We start from the raw sequence: 23616 nt of genomic DNA, 5'->3' as shown, positions 1-23616 counted from the left end.
TTGATGAAGTAGCCATTGGTCTTGCAATATTCGATCATGTGGTTTCTGCCTTTGTTTCTATCAAGACTATATTTTAGAACCACTGTTCTTTACTCATTGTTTCCAACTTTTTCATTCCAGCCACCAATGATTATCAATGCCTCTTGAATGCATGTTGGATCAATTTCAGACAGAAGACAGTGGTAGAATTCTTTCGTTTCCGCTTCACTAGCTTTAGCTGTTGGTGCATAAATTTGAATAATAATTTTGTTGATTGGATTTTCTTGTATCATAACAGACAGAATTATAAACATCAAGCTAGATCTTGATTTTTTTTCTGATATGACTTTTCCGACTCAGAATGGTCAATACATGTCCATTTCAGCTCTGGTCGACTGTGCTTTGCGATGGCAGCTCGTCCTCAGGCATATTTGGAGTGCATTCCAACTCCTCGACTGGCTCTCTCTTTGATGGTGCTGGGCTTCTATTTATGAACTCTTTAATATCAAGCAATGTTTCCATGCTAGCCACAGATTGTCTGTAACTAATTCCTCACAAGAAGTCAACATAATCCTTCTTCAAAGTCTGTTCTTAGTCTGGAAGCTCTGCTGTAACCTGTTCACTCTGGGTGACCCTGCTGGTATTGGAAATACCAGTGACATGGCTTTTACCATCACAGCAAACACGTCAGCCACTACGATAGGGTGAACTGACAGACAAGTGGTGGCATTGGTTAATTAGTAGTGTGTTATTTAATTTTCACTTATTTCTGAGTTTCCCAATTTTCCTTCCGTGTATGAATTTTTAATTTCATTTCATTTTGCTTGGATAACATGCATCATAATATTTCAATACTTCAAAATGTATTCACAACTTGTTTTATGAAATTATGGATATATAGTATGTCCTAGAGTACATTCAATATATATTTAAGAGGAATGCATATTTTACTTGTTTGCTGAAGTGTTCTACATATATATTAGGTCTGGTTGGTTTGTGTTATTATTCACATCTTTAACTTCCTGTTTTATTTTTTATCTAGTTCTATTCATTATTGAAAGTAGCATATAAGAGTCTTCAACTATTACTATTGAATTGTCCAAAGTTTCTTTTCTATTTGTCATGTATTTTAACATTCTGCTGCTAGATGAATATATATCTATCTATGTGTTGGTCTGGGTACACTAGAGAAACAAATCCATAAAAACTCATGTGAATATACAAGAGCAGTTGAATATTGAGAAAATATCCTAGTCTAGTCCAGATTAAGTCCATAACTCCAGTATTAGCCCATATGTCTGATAACAATCTATGAAGTCCTCTTCAGACTCATGAAACACATGCAATAATGCCAAATATAAGAAGATCACAGGCCAGTGGGTGGGAAGTCTTATAGTTCCAGCGGCGTTGTTAGCACCTCAGTGCTGGCAGGGGTCTCCACGTGGCTTCTCCAGGTCCATGGTTCTGGCTGCATCAGGGAAGGTTCATGTGGCTTCTCCTCAGGGATGTCTAGCAGGAAGTCAGTAGAGAGAGAAAAGTGTCTCTCACCTCCAAGGAGGAAAATACAGGAGTTCCCAGAATTCTCAGGAGAAGGCCATGCCTACACGGAGTCCTCATTGGTTATATGTTGATTGACAGGCTAGATCCACCCTTTCCCAGTTAATCCTCAAATTGACAAATGATTATACAAGTACCACGATCTAGCATATTATATCTTCTTGGTGGAGTAACCTTTTATTATATCATCTTTCTTAACTTTCTTTGTACACATTTTATTTTAAATTCTATTTTGTCTGATACAAATTAGGTTTTTTAAATCTATCATTGGCATGGTTCATCTTTTTTCATACATGTGATTTCATTTTCTTTGAATCTAAGGTACATCTCTTTTAAACAGAATATTGTTGTAAAAATATATATCCTTTACTCCATACCTTTTAATTAAAATCCTTGCGATTGATTTTAAGCATTCAAATGTGAAACATAGCTTTGACAGATATATAAGTTTTGGTCAAATATATGTGGCAACAGGCAAGGGAAAACTAATCCTTATCCTTCAATATCTTTTGAGTGGAGGCTGAAATTCAGAGGTTAGGATTTAAGCCTGCCCACAGGCCTGGGCATGTGCATAATATTATGTATGTGTGCATTCCTCTAGGTTTTAAGTAATGCTTTGGAACTTCATTTATCCTCTATGCATATTTAATTCTTTACCTTTAAAATAAAATTATTTATAGTTAGGGCATTGTTTGCCTGAATTACTAATACCCCTTCAAGTAGTCTCAAAGTTAAATAATTACCTCTAGCTATTTTTGACAAACACCCTGGAGGGAAAGACATTTTGTAGGAGATGAGCTTTAACCTAGTTAAATGAAAAAATAGCTTTGCAAGTGGGCTCTTCAAGAAACTACCATGACCATATTTTGAGCATGAGGTTTTAAGGCAACTCTGTTCCAATTGACCTGGTGCTTGGTTGCTGCTTATTTTTATTGTGATTAGTTATCAATGTTTTTGCAGCCCTGGAAAGAAGTAGATGGGAATACCAACCAAACCAAACCAAACCAAACTTACTGCCATGAAGTTCATTGTTACTCGCAGCAACAGTATAGAATAGAAAAGAACTACTTATTAGGGGTTTCAAGTCTAAATCTATATGAGAGCAGATAGCCTCATCTTTCTCATAAAGACCAGTTAGTGGGTTCGAATCAGTCCAAGTGTTCAACCCATAGTTCTATTAGGGTGCCTGAATAAACTCTGCCCTCTAGTCGGTTCCAACTCAGATTGACCCTTTAGGACAAGGTGTAACTGTCTCCTGTGGGGTTTCAGGAGTAGAAAACCTCTTTCTCCCGGAGCCGCTGCTGGGCTGGAAGTGGTAACCTAATAGCCCAGCTGATAACCACGATGGCTTCAGGGCTCCTGGAGTCATATCAAAACACTTTAAGCAACTTGTTTTTATCAAAATTTAATTGTTTCTCTCCAAGAAATGTTTCACGGATTGCTCTGAGTCTTTGCCAAATCTGGAGCACAAGACCTCTTTAATAAAAATATTAAAAAGCAGATGTCACTTTTAAGAACTAAGATATATCTGAATTAAGAAATAGTATTTTCATGGATTAAATAATACTAAAGAAAAATTGATGCTTTTGAATTATGGAATTGGCAAAAATATTAAATATACTTTGGACTGCGAGAAAAAAATGAATAAACCTGTGTAAACCCCTCAGGACCAATAATGAGAGTAGCGATATCAGGAGGGGAACAAGGGAAGGTGGGGGAAAAGGAGGTAACCTATCACAATGATCTACATATAACCCCCTCCTTGGGGGACAGACAACAGAAAAGTGGGTGGAGGGAGATATCAGTCAGCATAAGACATGAAAAAAATTTAATAAATTATCAAGGGTCCATGGGGGGATAAGGGAGGGAGGGAAAATAGAGCTGATACAAAAGGCTCAAGTAGAAAGAAAATGTTTTGAAAATGATGATGGCAACAAATGTACCAATGTATTTGACACAATGCACATGTGTATCGATTGTGATAAGAGCTGTACGAGCCCCAATAAAATGATTTTTTTTTAAGGGGGGAAGAAGTACAGTCAGAATGTTCTTCAGCAGCGAGAATGTTGAGGTTTTGTCTCGTGGGCTTTGGACATGTTATCAGGAGGGACAAGTCCCAGGAGAAGGACATCATGCTAGTGAATTGGAGGGTCAGCAGCAAAGAAGATCCATGGCGAGAATTGGTGCTGGTGGCAGCCATGTGCTCAAGTATAGGTACAGTTTTGAGCATGTTGTAGGACTGGGCATGATTTTGTTCTGCTGTACACAGCTTCCCTATGAATTAAAGCCTACTGAACAGCACCTAACAACAAATGTACCCGAAGTATCATCTTATTTTCCATTTTATTATTTTTGAGATTGAAGACTATTGCTTATTTTATTTTCGTGTTTTTCTTGCTTTGACAAAACCAGGTGGATTTACATGTATTTATTATGCTTGGAATGTGTATGTAATTTAGGAGAAGCAAGAACAGGGGTCAGTAATAGCTGTGATCACCCACCCCATCGTAGATGCCAGAAAAAAAAGGGTGTATTGGGTTGAGCCTTCAAATATGAGGAGGCATATAGTTATATACATGATTAAAATCCCAAATGTGTGGTACGATTTACTGATATCGAGCTATATAAGTAACTCAAGACAATAGGGTAAAGTATCTGAAAAGAGTATATTGTAAAATGTAGGTTAGAAGCCCTAATACACTGATAGTGTAGTTGCTCAGTACTCAGTTACTATCTGAAAAGGCAGTGGTTCTAAGCCACCAGCTGTTCTGCTCATCAAAGGTGTGGCAGCCTGCTTTACTAATGATTTACAGGATGAACCCTTATAAAGCAGTTCTACTCCAACAGATAGGGTTGCTATGTCAGAGCCTACTTGACGACTTTTTAAAGATACATATGGTAGAGACATCATAGAGGAAGACCTGTGTTAGTCTGGGTAGACTAGAGAAATAAATCCACAGAAACTCATATGTGTATGAGAGTGTTTTATATAAAGCATCCCAGCCCAGTCCAGTTCAAATCCCTAAGTCCGACATTAGCCCATGTGTCCAACACCGATCTACAAAGTCCTCAAACTCACAAAACACACACAATGATGCTGACTGCAGGAGGAAAGCTGAATTTGAGCGTGTAAGCATCTCAGTGTTGGCAGGGGTCTCCACACGGCTGCTCCAGCACCCAGGGCTGCATTGGGTAGGTCCATGCGGTTACTCCTCGGGGATGTCTTTCAGGAAGTGAGCCTTGTCAGCTGAGGCAGGGAAGACCATCAGAGAGCAAGAGACAAGACAGACAAGGCTTGCCAAGTCACTTATCTCTGCCCTTCAATTAAACTGCCCTTCAATGAATCCCACATGTGCTCATTGGCCAGGTTGGCACGGTAAACCCAACTCTCACAGACCTGTAAGCCATTCTAAGGAATGCACATTGACTGGGTAAACATTTTTTTAAGAGGTGGAGAACATAGACTTGTAAACTGAAGAAAAACAGGAAAAATGAGTGGAAATTAATAAAAGAATATGAAAAGACTAAAGAGGCTCAAAAAGAAAATATGTGCAGTAATTAGTAGATACAATTTGGCAAAATTTATCAGAAGAAAGTAACTGATGCATAAATTAAGAAGCTTTATGAACAACTAAATACATGATGAAATTTTGAAAAGCATAATTTAATATTCTGAACATTAAAATGGATAAAAAACTGATTTTTTATATATAACCTAAATTCAGAAACGTGGATGCAAATATCCAAAGACAAATATTTTCATATTGAATCCAGAAATATTTGGGTAAAATATGCTCTGTAGACAATTTGTTAATATCATTTTGTTAAAATATTGAAGAAGGAAAATCATCTTAATCTATATAGAAAAAGCATTTATTAAATTTTTGCCCCAACTTAAAATAAAAAATAAGCCAACCAGAATAGAGGGAACTTTTTTAATCCTAGGAGGAATATCTACCTAAAAGCATCATGCTTTATTTTGAAACTTAGAAGTAATATTTTTGATTATCAAAACTAATTTTTATTTTACTGGATCAAAAAAATTGAAAAAAGTACTGAATCAATCCAAATGGCATTCCATTTGTTACATCACTGAGAATACGCTAATAATCTTTTAATATGAACTCATTTATTAGATACTTTCAGGTTTGACTTTGCAAAACAGAATTAAGTCTGGATATAGAACTATTGTAATACTTTATAAGTAAAGTAGTATTTTGGAAATAAAATTGGTTAGAATAGGTAAGCTCTGAGTGAATACATACTATATATACATTAGGTGTATATGTGTATGCATGCATTTACGTGTATATGCATATGCAGATAGCATCTATGAGTTAAAATCTACTTGATAGCACTGTGGTGTACATACATACACATATATGTAACAAATACACGAATGGATATATTTATATGTACATTTGTTACTGACATAGAAGGCCATGAGATTTAGCACTATAGGAGAAATGATCCTAAGAAAACCTATGAAATGTGTAATCCAACTATAAAAATGTAAGGTATTATTTAATGAATTAACATAAAATAGTAGTGGAACATTTTAATTTTGTATTTTCAGTGAAAGTATATGTCATGCTCCATCAAAGAAGTCCACATTTGTTGTGTGCTACTCAACGACTGCGAAATGAAGAATTGATAGATCCATCATACCGATGGCATGGGCCAAAAGGCAAAATTGTTTCAGGTAAGAATTTGTTTCAATTATCATAATTAAATTCATGTTTCTAATATATTCTGAAGAAAATGAAGGGTTTTTGTTTTATATATACTTATATAGTTCCTCAATTTATTCTTTTCTACAATTTTCTTTTGGAGTTAGACTATAACAGTGTAACTTGCTATCATCTGTTCCCTTTTTCGACATGAAATAGCAATACTGTAGGAGTCAGCTGATTGGAGAGTTTACGTTGATACATCTCTAGTTGAGAAATAAGTTATTTAATATAATGTTCAAAAAGTCATCTTTATTAACTCAATTCGAATTTTACTTAACATGGTATATAGAAAAGAAAAAGCAAACATTCTGAATTGTGTAAATATATGAAGCAATATAATGATTCATAGATTTATACGTATAGATTTTTATGTTGTATAAACATTCAGGAACAATGTTATATTTTATTAGTTATTATTTTATATGGCTTTATATTTTTCTTGTGTAAAATTCTGACATTATGGATTATATTTCAAATAAAACTTAATTTGTTATCCAGTTTTCAACAAATGACTGAAACTAACATGGATATTTTAGTATCAGTATCTGCTTTTAAATATACTCCCTGGATTGACAGTGGTGTTCTATTAATATATTATTGATGATATAGCTACAAATAAAGAAGCAGGGTATTGAGGTTCATACTCATGGAGAAAAAGGAGCTTGAGGCACACCAAAGTTGGAGCTTTACAGTTTATAGGTTTTACTCTTTGAGAAAATAAGATCATATTCTCACCATGTTAGTATTTTTTCAGATTGATACTGTTTGTATGATGACTTTACAATAAATATTTTACTTCAGCTATAAATTTACATTTGCTAAAAGCATATTCATTTTAACTGTGTAATTTGAAAAATTAAAAGCAGCTCTTTTATTTCAGTCTTGATAAATATCTGGCTTGGTCAATTTTCTTCCTAAAGATATGTTGAATGAAGCACCAAATTTTCTTTTGCATATCCTTTGAGGAAGTTTTTCTATACTACAATATGTGACGAAGATACTTTGCCTTTACCATTTTTTTTTGTTTAGAGACAGGGCTTGTGGTTGAACACCTACACATATGTACAGGTTTGTTTTACTATCTGAATGAAGAAACAGCACACTTGTCCAAATATATGCCAAAAAATTAGTAGGAAATACATGTTTTGTCTTTTATTTTAATTCATATTTTTATAGATTTGAGGAATATCTCATAAATTTCTATAATACTTTTATTCAAAAATAGCTCCAACTATAAAGAGTTATTGTATACTTTATGTCAGTGAATAATTAAGCGTGTCCATATTGACTAGTTGTAGGTATCATTTTGCTAGGTTTTGTGCAAAGATCAAACATAGGAATGATTATGCCTTATCTCCATGGAATCAGGAGTGGTCAGTAACATAAATACTTGAGATCTAGCAGCAAGCATAAATGAGTGAGGTGGTCAAGGTGTAAACCATTTAATACTAGAATTATAATCAAACTTTACTTTTATTGGTCTGCGATCTATGTAAACATGTGTATTAAATATATATTACATTTTATATGGAACTATATAAGCTAACAAAAAGAAAAGAGTTTTGAGGGGAGTTAAGAATGAACATGGAAGATTTTATTACCTTTCGTTTTTGAAGACCCCTCATATTTTTTTGTTGGGTGTATATTCAATTTAACTTGGAATCTTTCATGAACAATATTTTATTTTAATCACTTTCATAAAACTATAGATATTAACAAATATGATTATATCCTGATATGGTTACAATTATAATAATATAGTGGTTTTAATATTTAGAAAATCTGTGTCTAAGACAGTCTGGTATCCTAAAGTAGTGATTTTATTTTAGATTTTAGTACAGCATTACATCATAGGTCGCTGTCTGGCAATTTTATAGCTCATCATAATACATTATATATACATTATGTAATACACAATACATTTTAAAATATTATTTAATTTTATTAAAACATGCTTATCAATTTTTAATTTTTCCAAATAACATTTTCCCTAAAAGTGAGCCAAACTATGTTATTACATAATATTGTATATTCCTTTAAAAGGAAATATTCAGGTTGTTTAAATGTGTTGTTGAGTTAGAGGGCAAGTTTTAAAATTGGTTTAATATTTTTTCTCTACTCTCAGTGATTTTTATTTATAACATAAAGCATTTATCACAATGGTTTCTGAACCTTTTACTTCAATACTATGCTATTGTGTCCAGTTGGTTCTCTAAAGAAGGAAAACCAGTGGCACGTCTATGTGCTGAGTATAGGATGAGACTTATGTAAAGAAAGTGGCTTACCCAGGAGTAGAGGTAGGTAAATCCTGTAACCACGCTGGACCAGCAAGACAGGCTTCTCCTGACTCCTAGAAAGTGAGGAGCAGGAAGCAGGATAAAGAAGCAAAGACAACAGGGGCACAGATTGGTGGATGCAGAGATCAGTCAGTTGAGTGAAGACACCAACAGTATTCCAATAAAGGCTTTTGGGATCGACAAGCAACACAGCAAGAGATCAAAGAACTAGGCGCAAGATCAACCTCTGGCAGAAGGCACAGGGGCAAAAGGAATTCAACCCTGCTAGCCCTCTGTTACACAAAAAGGCTATGACACCCAGGAGGTTGGACTCCACCCCTACCCTGACCCAGGAGTTAACATAATTCCTCACTATTACTCTTAACCATACGTAATTACCAAAGACAACTGGAAATCCTACTTGTGCCTAACACGATTCAAGTAGCATGCATACAAATGAAACCCACTAACCCCATATTCATCTTATTTTTTATAAGTGAACAAAACAAAAATATTTGATTCATGCACACAAATAGGAATTACTCATAACAATTATCGTCCTCCTTTTTGCAACTAGTCTTGTGGTTGTAGCTGCTATTTAGAGCTATCTTCTCAACTACCCATTCCATATTTTGTTTATCTTCAGCAAATGTCTTGGCTGGTGATGGTTCTGTGTTTGGTGAAGTGACCTAAACCTTTATTCCCGAAGTGTCAGGGCTACTAATAGTCATGTCAGATTGGTACTGTACTTTACCCCTGATTTTAATCAAAGAAATAGTAATAAGAGATGGCCTAAGGAATATCTTGGATTCCAGACATAGTCGTCTTTACCTCCATTATGAAACATCAATCCAATTTCCGCTTGGTAATCAGACAGTGACCCCCATTCAGTATAACCACACCATTCTTTACCCGTTATCCAGAGAAGCCCAAAATGGATAGAAGGAATTCTTAACTTTAATAGACTCCCTGCTATATTTCTAGGTGGGAATATTTTTACTTTGTAACAGGACTTCCAGACCTGAAGAGCATAGGGTTGCTGGGACAGGAAGTAAAAATGCTAGAAATGGTCACTAAACGTAATATTAGTGGTGCCACTACTGATTCTACCCCTGGGTTCCCGGACCTTTGAATCCTGGCTGTTGGAGCCACCACACCATACCTATTAGAGAAAATTGTCCCTAAGCTAGCGCTGCATTTATATCTTCAGAAGCTCATTCCACTGTTCTAGCAAGGTGGCTGCTTCAGGACGAACAGGAATATGGTACAACAAGTTGAGTCCGTGAGCATGGCCCCATGGCTGGAGGGTAAGCCGTTTGGTATGTCTACAAATGGTAGTTTTGGCAGAAGCAGCGAGTGCAGGGCAGGGAAATGCACATCTAGAGTAAGTGCTCCATTGAGAACAAAATAAGGCTCTTTCTATGATAGAAGTGGTTGTATGTAATAAACATGCCACCAGGTTGCTGGTTGATCTCCCTGAGCAATGGCCCTAAATTTTGGAGTCCGTGTTGGTCTTTGCTGATGACAGAGGGGGCGCTCAGCAGTGGCAATAGCCAAGTCAGCCTTGGTGAGTGGACGTCTATGTTGTTTAGTCGATGCATAATTTCCCTCCCTGCCACCATGTCCACATTTTTCATGGGTCCGTTGGGCAAGGACAGAAAAGTCCTGGGGAAAGAGAAAGACTAGTTTTCACAGAACATGTCATACGATCCACTTGCCTATTAAACCTCTGTTCTTCTGAGTAATCCTTTGGTGCACATTCAATGAAGATTTAAATATCTTCATGTTTTTTGCCCATTCATGGAGGTCTATCCAAGTACCTCTTTCCCACACCTCCTTGTCACCAATTTTCTGATCATGATCCTTCCAAGTCCCTGACTATATAGCCAAACTATTGACCAAAGCCCACATATCAGTAAACCACATATATATTTATCCATTTCTCCTTCTAGGTAAATAGAACAAATCTGTGTACTACATGATGACCCGCCCATTGGGAAGATTTCCCTCCAACACTGCCCTTTAGTGCTGCCTACTTTTCAGTAGCACCTGTATATCCGGGCAAACCACCAGTAAACCAAGCGCAAGTTTTCTCTTCCTCAGTCAGCTGATCATAAAGAACTCCTCATGAGGCCATGGGTATACACTATGATTAGAAATCATTGGCTTCTTCATGAAGCCTACTTGTACCTTCAGATCCTGCTCTAGCCTCTATATCTCTATCTATCTATCTATCTATCTATCTATCTATCTATCTATCTATCTATCTATCTATCTATCTGTCTACAATTCTATTTAATGATACAGTGCTGCTGAGCATGTCCACATTTGTGACTCTGTGGGCCAGACAACACCTAGTTCATATTGGCTAGTGCAGGCATGCATGGTGACTTTGTGGGTCAGGTGAGGCAGTCAATCCCCACTAATGCCCAATAACAAGCCAAAAGCTGTTTTTTAAATATGGAGTTGTTGTATGCAGAGAATGGTAGAGGTTTGCTTTCAAATCCTACGAGTCTGGACTGTGGGTCACCAATATGGGCCTGACAAAGATTCAGAACTTCATCTCTATCTGCTATTGACACTCAAGCTGCATCACATGGCTCGAGTGGCAGAGTGGCTTCCACAGTAGCATGAACCTGTTGAAGCACCTTCTCTTTTTATGGGTCCCACTCAAAGCTGCAACATTTCAAGTCTTTTGATATAGAGCCCAGAGTAACATACCCACCAGGCATTGTGCTACCTTTGTAGTTGTGGGAAGGGCCAAATACAAATAACATCTTTCATGTTACTAGAGATAGCTTAACGCGCCTCACACTATTGCACCCCTAGACATTTCACTGATGTGGAACGCACCTGAATGTTTTTGTTAATTTCCCACACTCTAGCTCAGATAATTTACCATTAAGTCTAAAGCCATTGATGCATCCTCCTTACTAGGACCAATCAGCATAATGCCATCAATGAAATGGACCAGTGTGCTATTTTGTAAAATAGAAAGGTGATCAAAATCCCAGAGGACTGAATTATGAGATCTTCTTGGAAATTTGACGTAACCTTGGGAGAAAGTTGTAGAAGTGCCAGCTGAAGGTGAACTGCTTCTGGTTCTTTGAAACTGGCATTGAGAAAAAGGTATTCACCAGATCACTAGCTGTAGATGCCAAGAGAGGTGTTTATTTGCTGCCTTAGGGTTCTCTAGATGCAAAGCTAGAAATATAGTGATAAGGAATTACAACAGCAAAGTAGTCCATACACAGTACAGAGTTCAGTCTGACTCACTTTCCTGAGTCAATTAATGTACTGAAGGCCGTTCCAGCTCACACCGCCACTAGTCTCAAAGGCCAAAGAGACAGAAATAAGAGAGGCCAGTAGCACGAGTAGTGTGGAGAAGCAAGTCATGGTGGAACCACAAGGTGGCTGGCTGGCGTTATGGCTCTGGAGGCATGGAAAGACAAATAGAGTAGTCCCACAGGCAAAGTGGAACAGTATCTTGCCATAGAACAGCACAACACGATGGTCCACAGATGGGTGGGGAACCAACAGGTAGCATGGCACATGTGCTGAGTCATGACACCTGGATTAGGCACCTGCCCAACCAACAAAAGGGAGACAGAGAGAAGCTGGGCTCCACAGTCATTATATATCTAGGGCAGCCCTCCAAAGGATGTTACTGGGCCGCAACCTGATTGACAGGCTAAACTCCACCTATATCTTCTTACAGATGCCATATTGGCACGCAAAAATTAACCATCACATTTGCTAAAGGAATGAATCCACATCTGGAACAGCTCGACTGAAGTCACTACCTGGTTAAGTTTATGGTAATCCACTACCATTCCCCACCTGGTTTTTTCAGAGGTCAAATAAGCAAGGTAAATAGAGATGTGTTGGGAATCACCACCCTGCATCCTTCAAGTCATTAGTGATGGCACTAAGTTCTACAGTCTCACCAGGAATGCATTGTTGCTTTTGCGTTACCATTTTCCTAGGTAGAAGCAATTCTAATTGCTTCCACTTGGTTATTCCTACCAAATAGCCCATATTCCCCATTTCAAGGATCCAATTTGGGGGTTCTCCCAGTTGCTAAGTATATTTATTCTAATAATTCATTCTGGAACTTAGGAAATTACTAAAGAATGTGTTTAAGCCCCCTCCTCCCCCCCCACACACACATCCTCTGTGAGATGTGTTTGAGCTAAGACTATTAATACTTAACCATCAAGCGCTCCCACTTTGACTCATGGACCTTTAAAATAGTTTGAGTCTTCTGGGATAAATGTCCATTCATAGCCATTGTCCAGTAAGCCACAAAATTTCCTTTTCCCAAGTGAGCAATTACTCTTCAAAAGCCCTCCGTTTCCTTTTTCGGAAGAGGAGGAGAATGCTGAGCAGCATAAACCTCTGCTGGTGCAGTGAGGTCCTTTTCCAAAGGGATTTGGCATCTCCTTTGTTCAAAGTGTTGTGGGTCTGTGAACTGGCTCAAGTCTGGGAACGTCATGATGGGTAATGACTATTCTGGTGATTTGAGTTAGACTATCATTCACCTGATCTGGAATTTTTTTTCCACACCAACAGCCTTACATCATTTATTGTTAAACTTGATTAGGAAGCAAAAAACCAAGAAATAAACCAGATTATTTGCCAATAGAAGTTCAAGTCATCAGATGGGGACAAAATTTGAGCCTGGGAAAATGCAGTCATGCGTGCCACCCTTCAGGGGTCTCCTTACAGCCCCAGCTTGGTTCTTCTCCAATGTCTTCTCTTGGAGTTGTACCTGATTTTATTACCGGTTTTCATTCGAATTCCTTGGGGAATGGGCCGATTCTGCTTCTGTTTCTTGGCCAGGAATCTCTTAATCCTGAAAGTCTTATGAGAGGACATGGTGAAGTCAGAGAACCACCGCACTCGGGGTGGCAGAGAAATGGAGAGAGGGAGGAGAGGACGGCGATCTGGAATTTTTATGAATGTATAAATCAAGTAAATCTTTAATAGATTTCCCATCTGTTTCACTCCTAGGGACACCCTGCCTAAGTAGCCAAGGCCTTATGGCAATGTGAGTCAGGCTTTTCTGATGACCACTTTGACTCTACTGTCTATTATAGCAACTATACCCCCTTGTTTCTGTTGATTAAGTACTGCATATGGGCCTTTAACTTCATGAGGGTCAGTCAGCCCCAGTGCAGACAAGTTCTTAATTTATTCAAGGCGTTCCCACTGTCAAACCTGGCTGACACAAAATAACAATCACGGGAGTCTTCAGAGAGGCTGAGGCTCTCCACAATTTTTTTTCTTACTATTTTGGTAAAAGGTGTGACCTCAAGGCACTCCGTTTTGGGATCTATGAGATTATCCTGATAAATGAACTCTAAAATGCCAATTTCTGTAAGCTTTTGGATGCCTTATGTTATGGTATACCCAGGTAGGCCTGTTACTTCAACTTGACTTACCATATATAGTGTGTATAAGCCGAGTTTTTCAGCACAAAAAATGTGCTGAAAAGCTGGGGTTTGGCTTATACGTGGGTCAGTGGTACCCCAGAACAGTGTAACATCTCGCTGCCCCCCCACCCCCAGGTAACAGACGAGCGAGCACCTGTTATCTCGCGGGTGATTGCTGTTTCTCCGCTGTTCACTGCAGGGCTTTGAATGTTTCTTTACTCACATCTGGTAAGCCTGACTAACAAAAGGAGGAAATCTCATGAAGCCTGACATAGAGTTAATAGCAAAGTGGGTTCGAGATGCATGGGAAGACATTCCAGAAGACATGGTGCGACAGGCCTTCCAGAAATGTAGTATTAGTAATGCTATAGATGGCAGTGAAGACTGCGCTTTGTATGAAAATGACAGCAGTGATGTTGATGACGGCGATCTCAGTGAGGACAGCCTCTATGATGATGAAGAATCCAGTTTGAAGGATTTTAACTCTACATTTTAGTGTGGTTGCTGATTGAGCTCAGGGAATAGTACTCTTAAGGTATCATTGTTGATACCTTATTGTTTTTGTTGAACCTATTTTCCACTTACTGTGCTGGTTTACTACTGTTAAATGACTTGTCCTTTTATTTATGTTTTTATTTAAAATAAATATTTAAATACATTTCCCCACTGATGTCTCAATTTATTTTTTTATTTTATTTTTTTTGATGTCTCAATTTTTAGTAATTTTATTTTTATTTGTTTTGATTATTGAAACTCACCAATAACTTCTGCATTTTCCACCCTAGGCTTATACTCGAGTCAATCAGTTTTTCTGGTTTCCCAGGTAATAATTAGGTACCTCAGCTTATACTCGGTTCGGCTTATATTTGAGTATATACAGTATATTTTCTGCTATACATCCTAAGTTTCTCCTAATGTAGTATTTAAATAATAAGGTGTGTGGAAAAATAAAGGCATCTTACATCCGTTACTCAGTGATTGGGTGACCTTAGCCAAGTAACTTTGTTTTCTATATTCCTCAAATTTGTGATCCAACTTTTCTTTAGTATAATATTTACTCACAAAAATATTTGGTTGTCATTGGGTTAACCTTTGCCCTAGAAACACTGTTTGATACTCACTTTGTAGAGTCAGTGACGTTATGAAACGCTCACTGCCATTGCAAACCCATGAACTGATTATGGAAGTGAAAACCCCGGTCTTTCTCGCGAGGAGCTGCTGGTGGTTTCAATCTGCCGACCATGCGGATCCCAGCCCTGTGTATAAACAAGGGCTCTTAAAGTTATGTCTCATCATTAAAAAAAAATGAAAACACGTGCATTTTCCAAATCAATGAGAGGTACAGATTATGAACACAATATGTAGATGAAGTTGTTGGTTTCTGATCACTTAGGCAGCCGTACAGTGGATGAACCCCAATGGGAGTAGGAAGGACATCTTTGCACCCACCACTAGCCAGTACCAGCCTCCATGACAAAGTGTGCTCTAACCTCTGTCAGTGGTTCTTTAGGTAAAAGTTGATGGTTTAAATTTTTTAAGTGTTTCCTCAGTCTTGTCTTGTTGAATCAATGAAGGGCTATTTCTTATTCCTTATTAGAAAACAGCACAATCCAAGTGACAACTACAGGAAGCCTTGTATTTCAGAACTTCGAGGAGATTATGAGTGGAGTTTATACATGTTTTCTTGAGTACAAACCGACTGTGGAAGAAGTTGTTAAAAATCTTCAGCTAAAATATCTTGTGTATGGTAAGAAGTACACTTGGAATTTTATATTTATGTTTAAAATGTTTATGTATATTTTAATAGGCTTGTTTTAGAGAAACTGAATTTGCTGTTTCCTTATATAGACATACACACATAGAGTGCCCACACATGTATTTGTGTGTGTGTGCATACATATATTTATACCTATTTTTCAGTGGACTCTGTAAAGTAAAATAGAGTGGTGATGACACAGAATAGTTAGTAGGGAAGAATTTATTTCCTCAAGGAACTGTTAATGTGTACACAGACAAATAGTAGTCAGTATGAAAGCTGGGTGTGTAGGAATCTTGTTTGTGGTAACTTGTTGAACTAGCAATAAGAGACTAATATGAACATGGTACTCACATCAGGATTACAAAAGGCATAGCAGAATTATTTTTGATCTCATGGCAATTTTGTTATATCAAAACGTCATATTATCCTTGAAATAAAAAAGGCATTTTTTTATGAGAAGTTACATTGTTAGGCCAAGTACTTTGTCTAAACTTTTAAAAATAGTCGCATTTCATCTTTACTCTGTTAGATTTCTTAATCCCTTACTTCATATTGATATATCTTTAAAAATATAAAGTGTCTTAAATGAGTTTTATAGCAAATCTAGTAATGACAAAAAGGTTAATGATAGCTAATATGAACTGAGGATGTATTATGTTCTTCGCAATGCTGTGCTTTTAAATGCAAGACAAGCATTTATTCTTTTTTATACTTGTCATTGTTTGAAGTATTGCATTCTTTTTCATTTCTGCTTTAGCTTATGGACAGTTTTTGCTCTCAGTATTTAAATAAACAAATAAATTATATATATATATATATATATATATAAAATCCACTTGCAGTTATGTTCTTTTGAATTTTGTGTTGACCCAGGTATTTAATATTCCTTGGATAAAAAATTACATTATATATAAAACAAATTTTAAATATATTTATTTTAGATTAGTTTCAGGTTTACAGAAAAATTTTGTAGGAAATATAGAGAATTTCCAAATAATACCTTCGATCATCAAATTATTTCTCCTATTATACCTTGTGATTCATTTGTAGCAATCATGTAATATTAATAAATGGTATTAGCATTATTACACAGTTATATGACAGTAATTAAAAATGTATTGCAACTAAGGTTCCAGTTTATACATACACACAGACTTAAAAAACAGAACATGTCCCTGCTATTCGTAGATGTATGTAGAAAAGTTCTCTTAGTAATACACTTGTCCTGGCCTAACTAGCCCAAAGTCAAACTCCCTGTCACTGAGGCTGATGCTGTTTTATACTAACTGTGAGTTTCCGAGAGGTTTTAAATCTTTCCAAGAGCAGAAAGCCTCATCTATCTTCAGTAAAGCAGCTGTTGGGTTTGAAGCACTGACCTCTGGTTACCAGTTCAATGCCTATCCAGTGTCCCTGTCATAGTCTCCTCACAGTGCCTTAAAAAACCCTGACCACAAAAATGATACTTTTTTTACTATAGGAAAAAAATGATTTTGAAATCAGGGCTAGTATCAAATTTTTGTAACAAAATTCAGGTTGACATCTTCCCAAATCTTTAAAGGCTTGTAGCAAATTCCAGGCTTGCTAGATGGTGGATCGAGTTTTAAGGAAGTTGGGAAAAATTTCAAGGATAAATAATAGATTAGTCATCTCCGAAGGAGATGGTGATTGTTCTTTTATTATTCTAAAGGGGGTTATCTTGGTAGATATTTTCCAAGAACAATCATGAGAGATTATTAGAAAAATAAACATTAAGAAAATGGAAAATGCATTATTGAAAAATACTAGGCTAGTTGCACTGGGAACATTTTTTCATCATGACACTGTCCCTGCTCATTTGTGGAGGACAGAGGGTTGGCCTATGAGGATATCGACAGGGATACATTCTGCCAATCTTTTTCATATTTCTGTGTTCTTATAATTATTTGTATTCGTGTTTGGATCTATAAAATTGTATCCCATGTGTAGGTTCATGTATCCTTGCCATAGTTAATTGAACCTGCTTTCATTTTGGCGCTCCCCCCATTTATAATTCCCGGCAACTACCGCTTTGTATCCTAATACTGTGTCCTTTAATACAAACACTGTTATAAATGAAGTCATATATAATCTTTTTTATGTAGGAATTGACTGAAGGTTTACAGAGCAGAACATCAGTTTTATATTACACAATCCGTATGCATTGCTTCTTCATTGTAATTCCCTCAATGTAACATCACTTATCCCACTGCCTCCCTTTGTTTCATGTTTCCAGCCCTCCTTTTTTAACCCTTAACTGTGTCATTCATTTGATCTCACAGTGTGGGCACAGGGCATTTGTACATGAATGTTTACATTTCCTGCAAATATACCTGAGACTGTGGTGTAGCTTGCCTCTTGAAAACTTGTTAGATGTAACAAGAATGTAATTGTGTGGATTAGTTTTTTACATGCAGCAAAATGTTGCAACAATTCATCTAAATTGTTGCATGCTTCAATAGCTGTAGGATAAAGTCAGTTCTTATTAGTTGGCCATGTAGCTGTTTTCACATTTTCCTAGCATAGATAAGTGCTTCATCATCTTGTTGAAATATTTCACTTCATATTCCACCAATTCCTGGAGTTTTGTGTTTAGCTAATGCTTTCACTGCCTCTTGAGCTTCTTCCTTCAGGATCACTGGATCTGGCCCCTATGCTACCTCCTGACATGGTAGAATGTCCACTAGTTCTTTTTGGTACAAGAATCTGTATTCTTTTGACTCCTTTTTAATCTTCTTGCTTCTTTCAAATTTTTTTCCTGTAGAATTTTTGAGTATTGAAACTCACTCAAGGCTTGAATTTTTTTCTTGTGTTCTTTCAGTGTAAGATATGCTGAGTGTGTACTTCTCTTTTGGGATTTTCTAGATATTTTCACATTTCATTATAATATATGACTTTGTCTTCTCGAGCTGCCCTTTGACATTTTGTGTTCGGGTATTTGACATCATTATTTCCTCAATGTGCCTTATCTACTCCACAATTAAGACCAAGTTTCAGAGTCTTTTCTGACATCCACTTGGATTTTTCCGTCTTTGTTCATTTTATTTAATGACCTTTTCCTTTCTTCGTGAAGTGTGTGCCTTATGTCAGGTCTTCTGTCATTAATGTTCAGTGTGTCAAATCTATTCTTGACATGGTCTCAACATTTAGGTGGTCTAGAGTTATGTTTGTTTTTTGGCTCTAGAGGACTTGTTTTAATTTTCTTCAGTTATAAGCTGAATTTAACGTGTGAGCAAATGATGGGCTGCCCCAGGGGCTATCCCTAGCCTGGATTTAGCTGCTGGTAGTGAGCTTCTCTATGGTCTTCCCACAAATGCATTAGATTTGATTTATGTGCATTCCATCTGGAGAAATCCATGTGTATAGCCACTTTTATGTTGTTAAACAAATGTATTTGCTATGAGTAAGTCGTTCAAGATTCCGCCATGTGATCTCCAGCTTTGTTTATATCACCAAGACATATTTTGCAACTGCTGTTCTTTCCTCTTTGCTTCTAATTGTCGGTAATTATCAATGCAGCTTGCATGTTTAATACAGTTCAGACCGAAGAAGATGGTAGAGTTATTCCGTTTCTTCAGTACTAGCTTTTGTGGTTGTCACTTCATTTTGAATAATAGTTGCATTGATTGGATTGAATTTGGACAAATACAATCCTATGACAAACAGATTGTATTATAAGATAGACCATGAAATGTCCTTTGTAATGATGAATTGACCGCCATTCATCTTGATTATGTCGTGCCTGGCATAATAAGTTATGTGATAGTTTGACTTAAAATGGCCTGTTGCAGTCCATATGAGTTCACCAAAGCCTAGGATATCTACCTTTATGTTCCATTAAATTTTGAGGACTTCCAAATTTCCTCGATTTCTACTTTGTACATTCCAAAATCTGATAATTCATGTTTTCAGCAGTTTATTCTCATTTTGAGTTGTGCCTCATCAGCAAATAATGATCTTTTATTCTCATAGGCTGTATACCATTCATGTTACCATGGTCAATTTTATTTTGGAAAGGCAGCTTTATCACAGTTATATTTCGAGTATCTTATTCCCATAGGGCCTATCCCCTGGCACTTTCTCTGACAATGCTCTGCTCCCATTTATGAGGTGGTCTTCAGTATCTTGACAGTGATTCCATTCTGTGCATAAGGTTGCCAGTGTGTACTTCCTCCAAAACGGACAGCCATTGGGTCTTCCTAGTCTCTTACTCTGAAAACTCTGCGGAAACCTGTTTGCTATGGGTGACCCGCTGGCATTTGAAGTACCATACCAGTAACATGGCTCCCACAGTCACAGCTACACACATGCCACCACAGGACAACAAAATGATCTGGACTAGTGGTGGATCAAGCCTCCATGGCTTCAGAGATTTGGAATCTACAGTGGTGTAAAATTAGTGAGAATTTCAAATTAATGATGACTAGGGAGAGGAAAAAGAGGATAAGATGCATGAGTTAACAGTCATAGAAATATTGAATTGATTAAGGGTCAGGCTGGTGTTAGTAAGTTGTACATCTGTAAAAGTTTAATTGGCAAAGAAAGGTTGCCTCACTGAACAACTGCTTCCTTTGCCGGAAGAGCAGAGGAACTGAATGGTGCCTCGCTACCAGTACTGAACCTTTTGAAGAATATTACATTAGAAGTACCCCAATTTATAGAGGGAAAATGTAGAAAAGAATTTAAAATGTTTCTGTCTTTCTTCAATATTTCATAAGAATAACATGACTTTTTCTTCTAACATATAGTTAGATTTTTAACCTTTTTTATATTTTAAGGAATTTCAATATTTGTTTACATATATTTTCAGGAACAATTTTATGGATACTAGTCATTTCTACAATAGCTATATTATATTTATATATTTTCTATATTTATTATTTAGAATTTTTAAAATCTAGTACTGTCTCTATTAAATGTTTCTTTTAGATTTATTTTTAAAATTTTCTTTATCATATTTAATGCTTTGGATTTTCCCAAAGCTTTAGGGGCTTTTACTCATGTCCATATATGAAATTGATAGCGGGTCCTCAGCAAATAGAAGCTGTCTCCTCTGTCTGAATACAAAGGTTGATAGATGTAATTTGGTCCATGTGTGTGGGTAGGAAAGTGAACAAAGCAGGACCTCCTTTTAATTGCGAGTGGAGAGCTCTCATTTGAGTGTGTGATCAGAAGCGTGGGAGAGGAGCCCGGGTAACAAAAAGGTTTTCTGCTTTGAGATGTGAACTCTCTGGGATCTTTAGTGTTCTTTACTTATTTTAATTTTATAGTCTTTGAAATATATCAGTGGAATTTTGGAAAAGACCAAGGAAAAACACTTTGTCTCACTTCTAGATATTGGAACTGGGACTTGAGAAAACAAATTTAAAATTTATTAGAAACATATTAGAGGTTTTTTTGTTTGTTTATTTGTTTGTTTCAGATTAACCTTTAAGCCAGAGTTGGAGGCAGCATAATAAAAGGGAAAACTCTGAAATCAAGCTGCCTCAGTTGGAGCCTTATTTTTAATAGTGTGAGGTTTGGGGCATGGAAACTATTTCTTTGTCCTTCATTTTTCTTATTATGAGTGTAAAAATGACACCAATCTTTAATGATTATTTGGGAATATTTGTTCATTAATATTCATTATGTACCTAAAGCAATATTTGGCAGACAGCTAGTTCTAAATAAATATTTATTTAAGATGAATAGAGCTGTGTATAAATAATGTATTAAAAATTTACCTAAATTATTTTCCTTAAGTGGTTATCATATAAATATCCATGTTTACATTTATCTTTGTTTTATTTTTTGCAGCTTACCGTGAGCCTCGTTACTATTATCAGTTTACAGCTCGATATCATGCTGCTCCCTGCAATAGTATCTATAATATTTCTTTTGAGAAGAAGCTTCTTCAAATTTTAAGCAAATTGGTTCTTGACCTTTCGTGTGAAATTTCCTTACTTAAATCTGAATGTCATCGTGTTAAAATGCAAAGAGCTGGTTTGCAAAATGAATTGTTCTTTACATTTTCAGGTAAGCATGTACAGTTCTCTGAGAAAAACAAAGAGAGAACTTAAATTATCTTAAAAGTATGTTGTGAATTTATAAATTTATAAAATTTTTTGTGTATCTCTCACTGCCATCAAGTTGATTCTGACTTATAGCAACACTAGAAGATGCTCTACATGGCAAAGTTGAGACTTTCTGGTTGCATCAAGATTTACAGCTTCAGAAACTCACAGGAGAAATTCCACTGTGTTCTATAGGTTCGCTATAAAACATAATGAACTGACTGGTAATGAGACTGGTATAATCTATAGGGATTCAAAATAGGTTTGTCAGAGTTCAAATTCCTTTAATAAAATTAAAATGCTCTTTAGATTCAGGAATGGATTTGGGGCTTGCAATAAATCCTAGTTCCAATTGAAGAACATTGGTTCTTACACACAGCCCTGCTCGATATTTGCCCTCAGGAAGGGAACGCAGAAGACATGGGTGCAGTAGCAAACTGTGAAGAAATCAATTGGTGCTCGGCTATCAGACAACATGGTTTCCAAACAAGCAGCCCTCTTAGTGAAATGTCAGTTAAGTTCACATGGAGGAAACAAACCAACATCAGTGACTGAAGGACTGTAAATCATATAATCCAAAACCAAAAGAGGGAATACGAGGGTGTGCCCACCCCCCCCAAAAAAAGTGGAATAAAGCTCTGCTGGGAGCTTTTGTCATATATCAAACAACTCACTCTGAGTTAGTGAACCTAGTGGCATTGCCAAGGAAGGTTCTCTGGTCACAGTGAATTTTTTACAGAAGAGCAGTTTCGCTTGAACCTCGTTTGACTGTGATGGACAATTTAAGAAAACAGTGAGAGGCTATGAATTTTTGTTTTCCTGCTGGGGAAAAATGCTGCAGAATCTTTTGTGATGTTGAACACAGCTTACAATGAGAGCACTAAGGGAAAATTCAAGTTCTCTCTTTCAAAAAAGGTGAAATGTCAACTGATGACAAATCTCATTCTGGACTTCTGTCAACTTTCCAAACAGACAAAAATGTCAACTTGTAGTGTAATTGAAGTTCGTTCCACCAGGTAAGACTATTAATTAAGCTTTCTATTTCGAGGTTCTGAAAAGATTGTGTAGCAGTGTGTAACAAAAAGGCCTCGTTTGTGGCAAATGGGGGACTGGTTTGCCCCCACAAAATGTAGCTGTTCATGCAGCCATCTCAATGCACCCGTTTTTTGGCAAAAAAAAACCCCAACACCGCAGTATATCTCTCTTGCCCCATGCACCTTACTCACCTGACCTCACTTTGTGTGGCTCTTTTTGTTTGGAGCTGGACATGAAAGGATGGAGCAGGACATGAAAGGACAGCGATTTCAGGACATAGAAGAGGTGAAGAAAAAAATTAGTAAGGTGCTATCAGCCATCCAAACAGATGATTTTTAAAGCCATTTTCAAGAATGGAATGGCACATTTGACAAATATATTAAGTGTAAAGGAGAGTACAATGAAGATTATAAGGTTGTTTTATATACAAAATTAAATACATAGCTTTGAAAAAAATAATTCTGATTTGTGTGGGATACCCCCTATAGTATCAGAGCCTAAACTGAGAATATGATTTGCAGAAGGCTATGGATGACATTGGGAGCCCAAGATACATTTGTGCAATCTATATAGGTAATAAACCTCCTGCAATTGTTACCTGTTGTTCAAGGTGTAAGCATTTTGGTCTTCTTAATACTGAGTCGTAATGCATACTCAAACCTGTAATCCATCATCCTCATCGGTAAGTCCATCAGGCCTTCCTCGCTTTCATCAGCTAGATTGTGCATACTCGTTTCACAGGTTGTCGAGAAGCTTTCCTCCGTACTTGATGCC

At 36.8% G+C, this 23616-nt stretch overlaps 1 protein-coding gene across 2 annotated transcripts in view; it reads left to right on the top strand.

Moving 5' to 3' along the window:
* The window catches only part of ZPBP (zona pellucida binding protein), a 123719-nt gene that overhangs the window by 8844 nt on the left and 91259 nt on the right, over positions 1 to 23616 (top strand). For both annotated transcript variants that reach the window (XM_075557505.1, XM_075557504.1), the window contains exons 3-5: positions 6113 to 6238; positions 15578 to 15727; positions 21551 to 21769. In XM_075557505.1, coding sequence (XP_075413620.1) covers positions 6113 to 6238; positions 15578 to 15727; positions 21551 to 21769 — 495 coding nt within the window. The remainder of the gene's footprint in view (positions 1 to 6112; positions 6239 to 15577; positions 15728 to 21550; positions 21770 to 23616) is intronic.

The sequence above is a fragment of the Tenrec ecaudatus genome, chromosome 9 (assembly GCF_050624435.1).
Source record: "Tenrec ecaudatus isolate mTenEca1 chromosome 9, mTenEca1.hap1, whole genome shotgun sequence".
Lineage (NCBI taxonomy): Eukaryota > Metazoa > Chordata > Mammalia > Afrosoricida > Tenrecidae > Tenrec > Tenrec ecaudatus.
Note: the sequence above shows the minus strand (reverse complement) of the source record. Positions and strands in the feature narration are given on the sequence as shown.